At 36.3% G+C, this 11,344-nt stretch overlaps 1 protein-coding gene across 2 annotated transcripts; it reads right to left on the bottom strand.

Annotated features, from left to right (window-relative positions):
- Positions 1-2,148: 2,148 nt before the first annotated feature.
- mylpfb (myosin light chain, phosphorylatable, fast skeletal muscle b) lies at positions 2,149-8,387 on the bottom strand. Of its 2 annotated transcripts, none has more exons than XM_051915224.1 (6): positions 7,796-8,387; positions 4,673-4,768; positions 3,618-3,798; positions 3,094-3,172; positions 2,939-2,987; positions 2,149-2,448 (listed from the first exon to the last, which is right to left on the bottom strand). In XM_051915224.1, the coding sequence occupies exons 1-6, from the start codon at positions 7,796-7,798 to the stop codon at positions 2,344-2,346; spliced, it is 513 nt and encodes a 170-aa protein (XP_051771184.1). In that variant the 5' UTR covers positions 7,799-8,387; the 3' UTR covers positions 2,149-2,343. The 2 variants fall into 2 exon arrangements, with proteins under 2 accessions (XP_051771184.1, XP_051771183.1); XM_051915223.1 differs by lacking the exon at positions 7,796-8,387 and adding an exon at positions 5,145-5,252.
- Positions 8,388-11,344: the final 2,957 nt, after the last annotated feature.

Here is an 11,344-nt window from a genome sequence, read left to right as displayed (position 1 = left end):
CCTCCTTCAGAGAATGGGGTTACAATAGTAACCTAGACGTTCCCTTTCAGTCAGTCACGTTTGACGTTAACATCAGTGACTGATGAATTGGGATCCTTATGGAAAGTGCCCAGTGCCCCTAGTAAGCCGCCTGGTCCCCCCATACCCACTGGGGTGGAAGGAGGACAGGGCTTACACAGAGAATGTCCATCACTGATGTTCCATTTAACCGAGATTGTAGAATCTCACAAATGTGTTAGGTGTCACCCAGCCCACAGCTCTACATATGTCTGCCAGAAAGGTGCCGTGTCTCAGGCAGTACTAAGAGCACGTAGCCAAAATCTGCATGATTAGGAACTCCAGTATATGAGCATGAAACACGGACAACTTTATGTATGACATGAACAAGACTTTATTAACTAGACTAAACACTTATATGAATCATTGTGTCGAATCAGCGGTTCGGAGCGCCAAAGTCATGTGATTTCAGCAGTTTGGCTGTTTGACACGCGATCTGAATCATGATTCGATACGCTGATTCATTATGCTCCGAAGCTTCCTGACGCAGTGTTTTGAAATCGGCCATCACTATATAAGTCGTTATTTTGTTTTGTTTTTTGGTGCACCAAAAATATTCTCGTCGCTTTATAATATTAATTTAACCACTGTACTCACATGAACTGATTTAATATGTTTTTAGTACCTTTATGGATCTTGAGAGAGGAAATGTCATTGCTCCCTATGCAGGCCTCACGGAGCCATCAGATTTCAACAAAAATATCTCAGTTTGCGTTCCGAATATTAACGAAGGTCTTACGGGTGTGGAACGGCATGAGGGTGAGTAAAAAATGACAGAATTTTCATTTTTGGGTGAACTAACCCTTTAATTTTATTCCTCACTGCTGCAGCAGTGATTTCATCCATCGCTCTAGCACCAGCTCTCAGACCAAACTCTATTTCTACCCAACGCACCAATGATTTCTCACACCTCTCTTATAATAACCTTATAAAATAACTGATGCGGAAGTGTCTGTCACTAATGTGCTTTGGTCTGAGTGCTGTCATGATGCGTCAACTTGCATTCAATTTTCATCATATTCCGCTGAAATGCACACACCAGTTGTGTGATGATGCAATTATTTGTAATGATGATTTTCATTTTATCACTTTTTGTTTAATTTTTGTGATAACTCTCATGCTCACTTTGATGTTTGCTTATGGCATTTCTTGTCAGGAGTAACAGGAAGTATTATAGAAGAGGACACCGTAAGCTAAACTGATTTTAGACTGAGTTTACTTTTTTCCAGATGAGGGAAGGGGGTGAGAGGGCCATGGTTAAAAAGTCACAGTTCACTACTGCTATATAGTAAGCGACAAAGTGGGCCTGACCCACACTTGCAGTTTTTGCACTTGACCACTTGTTTACTTACATGATGTATGTCTAGAGTTTGGCCAAGTGTTCAAGTGGGCGTGAAGACTGCAAGTGTTCTAAGATTTTTGTCACTGCGTGATTGTGGTGCTTCATTTTCAAACATTTTACAAAATACATTTATTCTCTGCAGTCTCTGCACCATCAAATAGTTTAAATTGTTAAAGAAATGTCAAAGCACAATTTCATGTAACTTCAAAAACATAATGCATAAAAGGTAAAAGTAACACTTAGCACTTAAAAACAAGATATTTGGTCTGTCATTCACATTTTTTCTCTTTTAATGTCAAAGATCAATTTAATCAAAATTTCAACTGATTTCTTATTGGTTCTAGGTGCATGAATTTGACAAGAACAGACACAAGATATAGGAAAGATTTATGTATTTTTATTTGTGTTACTTTTAAGTTACAGGTGGTTTTGAGGACAAAGAGATGAATCAAGAGAAAAGAAAGAAAAATGCAAAAAAACGAGGACTTTAGAATGGAGGAGTAAACAAGGGAGAAAAAGTAAAAACAAAGATGTTTTCTTTTGTTTCATTTCCTCATCCTCACTCTGTCTTCCTCTGCATCTTCTATTAGTATCTATTAGTGTTCAATGTCTTTCCTTCCTACTTTTTCTCCAAGAAAACAAACAGGAAACATTGAATCTATTACAGAGATGCACCATCTCTTTAAATATCTCCTCTTCCTATACATTTATGAAGGGAAACACTGGCAGACAGAACAGAGAGATTGTGATTTCATGATTTTAGATTATTTTATTGAAAATAATCACATTAGCTACATGTAACTCACATTCAGAGAGCCCAGATGCCAAAAGACCTCCAGTTTAGACTGGTGTTTCTGTGAGAGGACAGATGGACCATGGGGAGACTGAAAATGTAACAAGATGGTGTGGTAATGAGGTGGTAGAGAGATGGCTGATGGATTGAGTTATTCTTCCTCTTTCTCCTCTCCGTGTGTTATGACGTAGCAGATATTCTTGTAGTCTACGTTTCCAGCCACATCTGGAGGGAAGGCAGCCCAAAGGTTTTTCATCTAGGAGAAGATAACAATCAGACGATCTTAAATAATTTGTCAAATAAAACAAAGGCTACGTTATGAAAGGCTATGTGTCTGGTTTTTTTAAAAATGTTTTAATACATTGCTAGGCACTGACTAGGATGTTCTGGGTGCCTGTGTATAGTCCAACTGAAAAAGCAAACCCCTATATATCTCTATATGTGGCTCAGGTTCTACCTATAATGAATAGCGTTTTTCATAATATACATTGTTTAGAAGCAGGTTTACCGAGATTCTTGATGTTAATGTTTATAGTACCTTAATGCCTGATTGTCCACATTTAGCAAATTAGAGTTGGCAATACTATAAATGTATGGCTAAGGGATATTTTTTACTTGTTTAATCACACATTTCTTCTCAACAAGCTGTACAGTTTGAATTTTGAATTTGATTCCTGCCGTAGCACATACAGTAATTATGATTCTTGATTTAGCAATCTAATTAAAATAATCTAACTACAACTAACCTCCTCAGCGGTAAATCTGTCGCACTGGGTGGTCAGGAGTTCCTCAAGGCTATAGAAAAAAAAATGTTATATTCTTGAAAATGAATCTTCACCATATTTGTAAGGGCTTTAAAGTTTAACATTCTCTTTTGTGAATAATGAGTCAGGACACTTACAATTCCTTCTTGATGGTGCCTGTAGCCTCAGGGTCCAGAACTTTGAAAGCACTCACGATAACATCCTCAGGGTCAGCACCTTAATGAAGAGTTGGATGGATAAATGTTGTGAATATTTGATGAGATGTCAATACTATGCATTCTATAAATACAAAACTATATTTTGTACATTTTCAGAACCCTTCATTGTAAGTCATTGTAAGTCTAAAGGAGCTGCTTTACGTTTTTTTGCCATTTTTATCATCCTGTAGCTCAAACAGTAGAGCATGGTGCTAGCAACAGCAATGTCATGGGTTTGAATCCTAGGGAATACACAAACTGATAATGTTTACCTTGAAAGCACTATAAGTCACTTTGAATAAAAGTGTCTGCCAAATGCATGTAAATGTATCTGGCATGTAAAAGTTATGTTCTGAGGTAAAAGTTACAAATATTAATTCTTAACCTCTAACCAAAAGTATGAACAATAGAAATTATTTGTGATTAAAAGAATAACTAAGCCAGAGAAGATTTAAACAACTCACCCTTTAGCTTCTCACCAAACATGGTGAGGAAGACAGTGAAGTTGATGGGGCCACTGGCCTCTTTGACCATGGCTTCCAGCTCCTCATTTTTCACATTTAGCTGACCCATGGAAGCCAGCACATCTCTCAGATCGTCCTTGCTGATAATACCATCCCTGTTCTGGTCGATGATTGTGAAGGCCTGTTTGTTTTAGGGAGGGTAAGACAGTTTAGACATTAGTCGCGTTTATGGGGTGCGGACTGAGTCTATGTAACATACCATTGAGGATTATTGGTAAGTACAAAAAACAATCTTCACAGTGTTTCTAGGCTTTAAAGTATACTTTTCAAATGGTATGAGTTTTAATTGAAGTTACTACTAATTACATCATAGGTCCCCAAAGTTACACAAGATGTTTTTACACAAGAAAAGATTAATTTTGTAGTTGTGAAATACATTTCCCTTTCTGGCATGAGGTCTTCATGTTCTGAACATCGTTGAAACTGGAAACGACATCTGAGATCAAGAAGTATCTTGGCAGCTGCTGCCCATTTGTCTAAGTTGTTAAAAGGTCACAGAATGTACAACAAGACTTTGGGGATATTTAAGGAGGGGGGATTGGTTACGTCTACCAGCCCCAACTAATCTCCCTACCACCTCTCCTTACTACTTACAATAGCTATTGTTTTTGCTAATTGGTTATTGAACATAAAACTAATGTTACACTTGGTGACTACTTTATTCCAATGTTTCCAAAATCTACCACTTGCTGAGTTACTAGTTAACACAGAAATCTGCAATATAAGATTTTCAAACACATGAGCATGGGTGAATGTCTAACATGTCCTCAACATTAATCACTGATATGATATGATTGATTTATTTTATTGATGTTAAAACTACTCCCTGAATTTTTTCTGTGTTGTGTTGAGAAAATGTACAGCTTAAATGTTCAATATGTTCCTTAGGAATAACGTTTATGATAAATCAATACATGTTAATGTATTGAACTAATTCTAGGTTTAGCATAAATTTAACAAACATAAGTCAAATTACTGAAGAATGTGCACTGTACCTCCTTGTATTCCTGGATCTGGCTCTGCTCAAACATGGAGAAGACATTAGAGCTGCCGCCCTCTGCCTGCTGCCTCCTCTTGGCCTTCTTGGGTGCCTAGAGAGAAACACATACGTATGGAGTGAAAAAATACACATGAATGTTTTGCTGCTCCGTTTGAGTTACGACTTCTGTCATCATACACATTTTCTGCTAATTTCCCAGTGAAAATTTATTGTTCATGTTGCAATTTCAAATTTATATTTCCAGTGACAACGGGGCTCTATATTTCAAAAGGTGTCAAGGAAAGATGTTTTGTAAAGTTGTCAAGTGCACTGGCACCTCAACTTCGTTCTCTTGCCAAATTTCTGACTATCTAACGACTGACACAGATTAATCTGTTATCAAATGATGAGGAGTGTCCATCAATTAACCTCATCTTGAAGAATTGAGTTTATATTTTTTTTGTCTTAAGTCTTCTAAAAGCACTCACCATCTCTCAAATTTTTTGCCGTTGGTCAAAAGAGGAGAAGTATACACCACACTGATGTGACTGACATATTCGTAGTTCCTTTCTGGGGTCTTATATACCAGCCTGGGTGTGCTAACTTTAGCCTGAACATCAGGTTTAGGAAAGTGAGTGCTGGTGAAAGTAGAAGAGAGGAGGTGTATGAAGTGCTTTGGTGTCACTTTTCATTCCTGATCCGAAATAGGATTTGCACGCCTTGGAATGAGGTGAATTCAGTCCAGTAATTTTGGCAATAGTTTGGTTTACCTTGTGGGCAAATATGGCAAGCTAGGAGATTGTTGCTGCCTTGACCGAAGGGCTCAGTTTCTTCTCATCTTATTAACTCTGTCTCTGTTGAGACTTAAATTTATAGATTAATGTTAAGCCTTGATATATGGATATCTTTTCTGGAATTAAGAATTTTAAAACAACCCATAGTATCACCTGCCTGTATGACATACCAGACAGTCAATCATTTAAATGCCTTTTCACAAAAAGAAATCGGTCAATAATAGTTTCACGAATCAATGCTGGCAGTAAATTAGACCACTTCACATCAACTGAAAAAATAAGATCTTTTCTTTTATAAGAAAACTTATTTAGATTTAGCTCAGATATAAATGATAGTCCTGTAACACTGAACAGTTCCAACATTATCTTTAGATGTGTCTGTTTTATTATCATGTAACCAAAGACCAAACAAGGGTTAATGTTCTTCACCTACTCAAAAGATTTAATCTAATTATCTAATTAGAGACATCCATTACTATACTATCATAGTTAATAAGTATTGGTGGGATTTGAATATTTGTAAGACCTTGTTTGCTTGCATGTCCATTTTGTGGCATGTATAACTGTAGTATTCAACAATATTCTCATATGTATAATATCCTTTTATGCATGATATTCACTTTCTTGTGTGTCCAGTATGAAGGCATCTTTCTTGCCATATGAAAATAATGACATAACTGCTAATATGAATACCTCATTCTTTTTTTTTTTTAAATAAACACATTAGCCACATATGATAGATTAGCTTGAATATGTTTTTGTTTTTCACTAAATGTAAATATGATTTTGAGATTATAAAAATGTAAATTATCTAAAGATTTGCTTCTCACAGTACCTAACTAACAACATATTGATTCTGGCAAATCATAAAGGTGCTGTACCATATATATGTACATAAGATGTGTGGTATGTATTTTATGAATAAGTGTCTGAACAGAAGGGAAGTTTGATGACTAAACATAAATTTCAAGCACTAGGGGCTCTATATTGAGGAGGTTATAGACCTCCAGGATAGTCCAAAACAGCATTCTGCAGCCCTCCCACTTCACACCATATATGCAATCCATAGCAGACATTTATCATGGACCCAGCACTGAACGCATGTATTGAAATACAGGGTTGTGGAAACTGATACTCCGTCTCTGCAGGGAACTTGGTATTTTCTTCGGTACCTCTAGTTAACTGTCACTCCCACTTTTTGAGCATAGAGCTGAAAATAACATTTCTAACTTAAATTGTTAGAAATCTTGAATACTTTGGAGCACAGACTTAAGTTTGGTCTCTTTTTAAAGGAGATACTTGGTAGATTGTTATAGAAATTATGAAAGTGACATTAAAAAAAATATAAAATTTGAAGTGTATGAATATTTTATAAAACATGTTTGACTCTAAAACTTCAAGAAAATCAAAGGCAAAATCTGAACAAGTTGTGTACCAAATTTTAGGTTGATATCTCAAAAAATTAGCTGTCAGCAGTATTTTGTTTGGGCTTAGTACCAACCTAGTACCCACTACTATTTTAAAATAAAGGTCTGAACATGCCTTATGACTCTGATAAATATTCTTGTTGTAAATTAAGAAATTACTGTTCCTCTGTCATTTGTATCAAAATCAACACTAAAAATTACAGTTTGTATGCTTTCAAATGATACATAGTCTATCAATATTACTTTAGGTTTAGACTAAGATATTATTGTTTTAAATTTATAATGAACATAAACGTTTTACATAACAAAAAAAAACATGTAAAAATGTTTCTTGCACACCAAATCAACCAATCATATTACAGTTATTTCTGAATGATCATGTGAAAAGTTACACAATTTTACAGTGTTTCACAATCACTGTTTTAATGTATTTTCTCATCAAAGAAATGCAGCCTTGGGGAGCATATGATTATATTTAAGTTATAGTAACCTTATTTTAAAAAAAATAATGCAATTTTTTTCTTTATTCTAACATTATTCAACATTACAACACAATATTGTCCAAAATATATTTTAAAACATCAATTTAACTGGATGTCTGTCCACTACAATTTACAGTGCATTAAAGCTATAAACTTTATTTGAAAGCAAGTTTCCTGTGAATCAAATTTAGACCCTTGGTGTCGGTAATTCTCTTTGAGTAATAATTTTGTAATGTATTTTACAATTTGAAGATTTTGCCATATGGGAAGAGCAAGTAAAAATATTGCCTTGGCACTGACTACACAGTAGTAATGTTATAAGTTGAAGTAGAATTATTAGTCATTAAAAAAATTCAACAATTCAGACAGAGTTTAAGTGCCACTACAAGAAAAGGTGTAGTGGAAAAAGTGACAGCTGCAGACAGAATTAACTCACCATCCCCCGATTTTCACACACTGTTCTGACAAATGTTCTTTCTCCAACAAATTTTTATCTGGCCTTACACACACATTGGCTTTCGAGGGTTTTATGGGGACTTTCCAAAGACATGATGATTTTTTACTGTACAATCTGTGTATTCTTTCCCCTAACCCTATCCCTATCCTTAAACACAACACTCACATAAAACTTTATGCATTTTTAAATTGCATTTTTCCTCATGGAGACCAAAAATGTTCCATGGTCAACGATCTCCAGTATTACCATCCTTGTGGGGACATTTTGTAGGGTTTACCAGGACCACACACACACAGGTTTTTTTTTTTTTTTTTTGCTATCTTAGTGAGGACATTGCATAGACATCAGTTGATTTTTATATGAGGTCAATGATATTTTCTATCACCTAACCCAACCCCTACTCATGACAGAAACATGTGCACATCACTAGATTTAAATAAAAACCTCCTTTAGCTGAGTTAAAACTAGTGAGGACCAGGTCAATGTCCTCACTAGTGGGTTGTGAAAGTATTTCACAATACAAGTGAGGACATTTGGTCCTCACAAGTATAGTCAAAACAAGCACACACACACACACACACACACACACACACACACACACACACACACACACACACACACACACACACTTTCACTCATGGCTGTTGTCCCTTGCTCTATAAGCACATACCCTCTTCACTCCCACACCCCTTAGCTAAATATAGGGCAGGGGTTCCCAAACTTTTTTGTCAGCCAAGCTTCTTAGATATGAATTATTTCTATTTAAGTATCCTCTGTGATTTTAAGTTACTATTTTAATAATTTAACAACACATTCATGTCTGTTCGTGGTCACACTGGTGTTTTAGGAACCCAATCAAATTTAATTTAGTAATATGCATAATAATAATAATAATAATAATAATAACAACAACAATGGTGTTTCCCTATCCTGCAGCCTTGGAAGCAAGAATAGGCTCCAGCATTTTCGTTATCCTACCGAGGACAAGTGATTTGGAAAATGGATAGATGGATTATTACTTAAAAAAAAAAAAAGGGAATATTTGATGATAATTATAATCGGCAACACTTTAGATTACAGCTGTCACAGCAGGTCAGGTAAAATCGAGAATGGGATCCAATTGCAGTACTTTTATTTTTAAACAAAAGCAAAGACGATAATTCACAACAAAGAAGATCACAGGCAGTGTTGCCAATGCTTTCAATTGAAAGTAGCTAAAACTGGTAGCTAAATGTCACTATATGACATCATAATGACAAATTTCTTGATCTATATAAATATGAATATAGATCAGTGGGCAAAATAACAGTCTCGATAAGGTTTGTCCAAGAAGTTTCTAGATTTGTCCCCAAACTTTTTTTAAAAAAAAAGTCTCAAAAGGGACGGGGAAGTCACTAAATCCAGTAATGGCACCGGCAGAGGTGCAACAGGCTGGAAAGCCAAAGCAGGAATAACACCTCACCTGTATAATGATCTGAACTCTCTGGGCAACCAGTGACTCCTGTGAAAGGACAGGTGACAGCCAGGAAAGTCTGGCAGACAGCGAAGAGATGATATTTGCTATGGTAAAACATCTATCAGAGACATCACTAAATATCATTTTAAACCTCTTTAATAAGGTGTGGGAATCAGGAAAGTTACCAGCTGACTGGAAGCATGTGCCAATCGCAAAGCCAGGCAAGGATCATACACAATCTAATAATGACAGGCCCATAGCATTAACATCGAATCTTTGCAAACTGATGGAACGTATGGTAATGAGCAGATTGGTGCATATCATTTAGAAGAAAACCCTTTTCTCTCCATACCAAAGTGGTTTCCAGAAAGGGCGAAACACAGTGGACCCTGTGCTCTGTTTGGAAGCTGAAATAAGAAAGGCACAAGCAAGGAAGTGTTATTAGAAGTATTTTTCGATGTTGACATGTGGAAAGAGGGACTTTTAATAAAATTAGAAAGAATGGAAATAAAAGGAAGAATGTATAATTGGATCAAGAATTTCTTGTTTAAAAGAACTATACAAGTTTGAGTGGGTTCTGCATTTTCTCAGATCCAGTAGAGAATGGAACACCTCAAGGAAGTGTTAGCAGTCTTGTTCTGTTTAATCTAATGATTAATAACATTTTTACACAGATAGACATGGGGATAAAGGAGGTCCTTATATGCAGATGACGGCGCGCTGTGGAAAAGGGGCTGCAATGTGGGGCATGTGGAGAAGAGTATGCAGAATGCTGTTAAAAAAGTAGAGAATTGGGCTAATGACTGGGGTTTCTGTTTCTCAGTAGCAAAAACATTTAAATGTATGGACAGAAATTGGAGCAGGTGTCAGTAATTAGATTTCTGGGAATGTGGATGGATTCAAAACTGAATTTTAGAATTCATATTAAGAAAATGGTAGACAAATGTAAAAAAGCAATAAATGTAATGAGGTGTTTGGCAGGAGTTGAATGGGAGGCATGTCGTCAGTCTCTTAAAAGTATATACTGTGTACTGATATGAGCAGCTATTGATTATGGCAGTATGGTGTACAGTTCTGCATCTAAAACACAACTTTTAAAGATCGAGGCAGTTCAATCACAAGCACTGCGAATATGTTGTGGAGCAATAAGATCATCTCCAATAACAGCAGTACAGTGGGTGAAATGTCTCAAGAAATTCGAAGGCTCTAGTTAAAGATGAGATACTGGATTAATATACACTACAAAAAATGCTTTTCTTACTTAGATTAAGCAAAATAATCTGCCAATGGGGTAAGCAATTGTTTTCTTCAGCAATTCCTCCTTGGCTTTTCCCTATGCCTGTAGGTGATATTCAGTTATGAAGAAAACATAACAACGAAAGAAATATGTTAACAAATAAAGCAGTACAGCAATACATTGAACAAACATATTATACAATTAAAGCTGCAAGCAGCGATGAAAGGACCCTCGCACCCGGGGCCACTGCCACCCGGTGGCCTTGGGAAAACAGTGAACAGTGAGTGAGATGCATGGAAGCGAGTAAATACAGGAGAAATATGGCAAAGTCATTTCAAAGTGCCACACTTCCTGCTGCCAACAGGAACTATTGACTATTACTGAATATTGCCATGTAGATGTCTTTAGGCCAGGACTCTTATCACACATGTGAAGTTTGGGGCAGATCGGACACTGTATGCCTGAGTTACAACAACTTCCTCTCTCATGGCAAAACATCAGACTTTGTCAGGCTGCCACGGACACGCCATTCAACGAAAACTCAAGATCTTCGCAATTTAACATCACTAAGTCCTTAAAGGATTAGTCCACTTTTAAATAAACTTTTCCTGATAATTTACTCACCCCCATGTCATCCAGGATGTTCATGTCTTTCTTTCTTCAGTCGAAAAGAAATGAAGGTTTTTGACGAAAACATTCCAGGATTACTCTCCTTATAGTGGACTTCAATGGCCTCCAAACGGTTGAAGGTCAAAATTACAGTTTCAGTGCAGCTTCAAAGGGCTTTAAACGATACCAGACGAGGAATAAGGGTCTTATCTAGCGAAACGATCGG

This window comes from Ctenopharyngodon idella, chromosome 12 (genome assembly GCF_019924925.1).
Source record: "Ctenopharyngodon idella isolate HZGC_01 chromosome 12, HZGC01, whole genome shotgun sequence".
In the NCBI taxonomy this organism is placed as follows: domain Eukaryota; kingdom Metazoa; phylum Chordata; class Actinopteri; order Cypriniformes; family Xenocyprididae; genus Ctenopharyngodon; species Ctenopharyngodon idella.
This window is presented reverse-complemented; position numbering and strand designations above follow the sequence as displayed.

Bases quoted from the DNA above. Each gene is read 5' to 3' on its own strand.
- mylpfb (XM_051915224.1), bottom strand. The intron at 3,173-3,617 runs GTGAGTTGTTTA...CTCTTCATTAAG, and splicing joins GTTTGGTGAGAAGCTAAAGG to GTGCTGACCCTGAGGATGTT. The intron at 2,449-2,938 runs GTTAGTTGTAGT...ATCTTCTCCTAG, and splicing joins ACAGATTTACCGCTGAGGAG to ATGAAAAACCTTTGGGCTGC.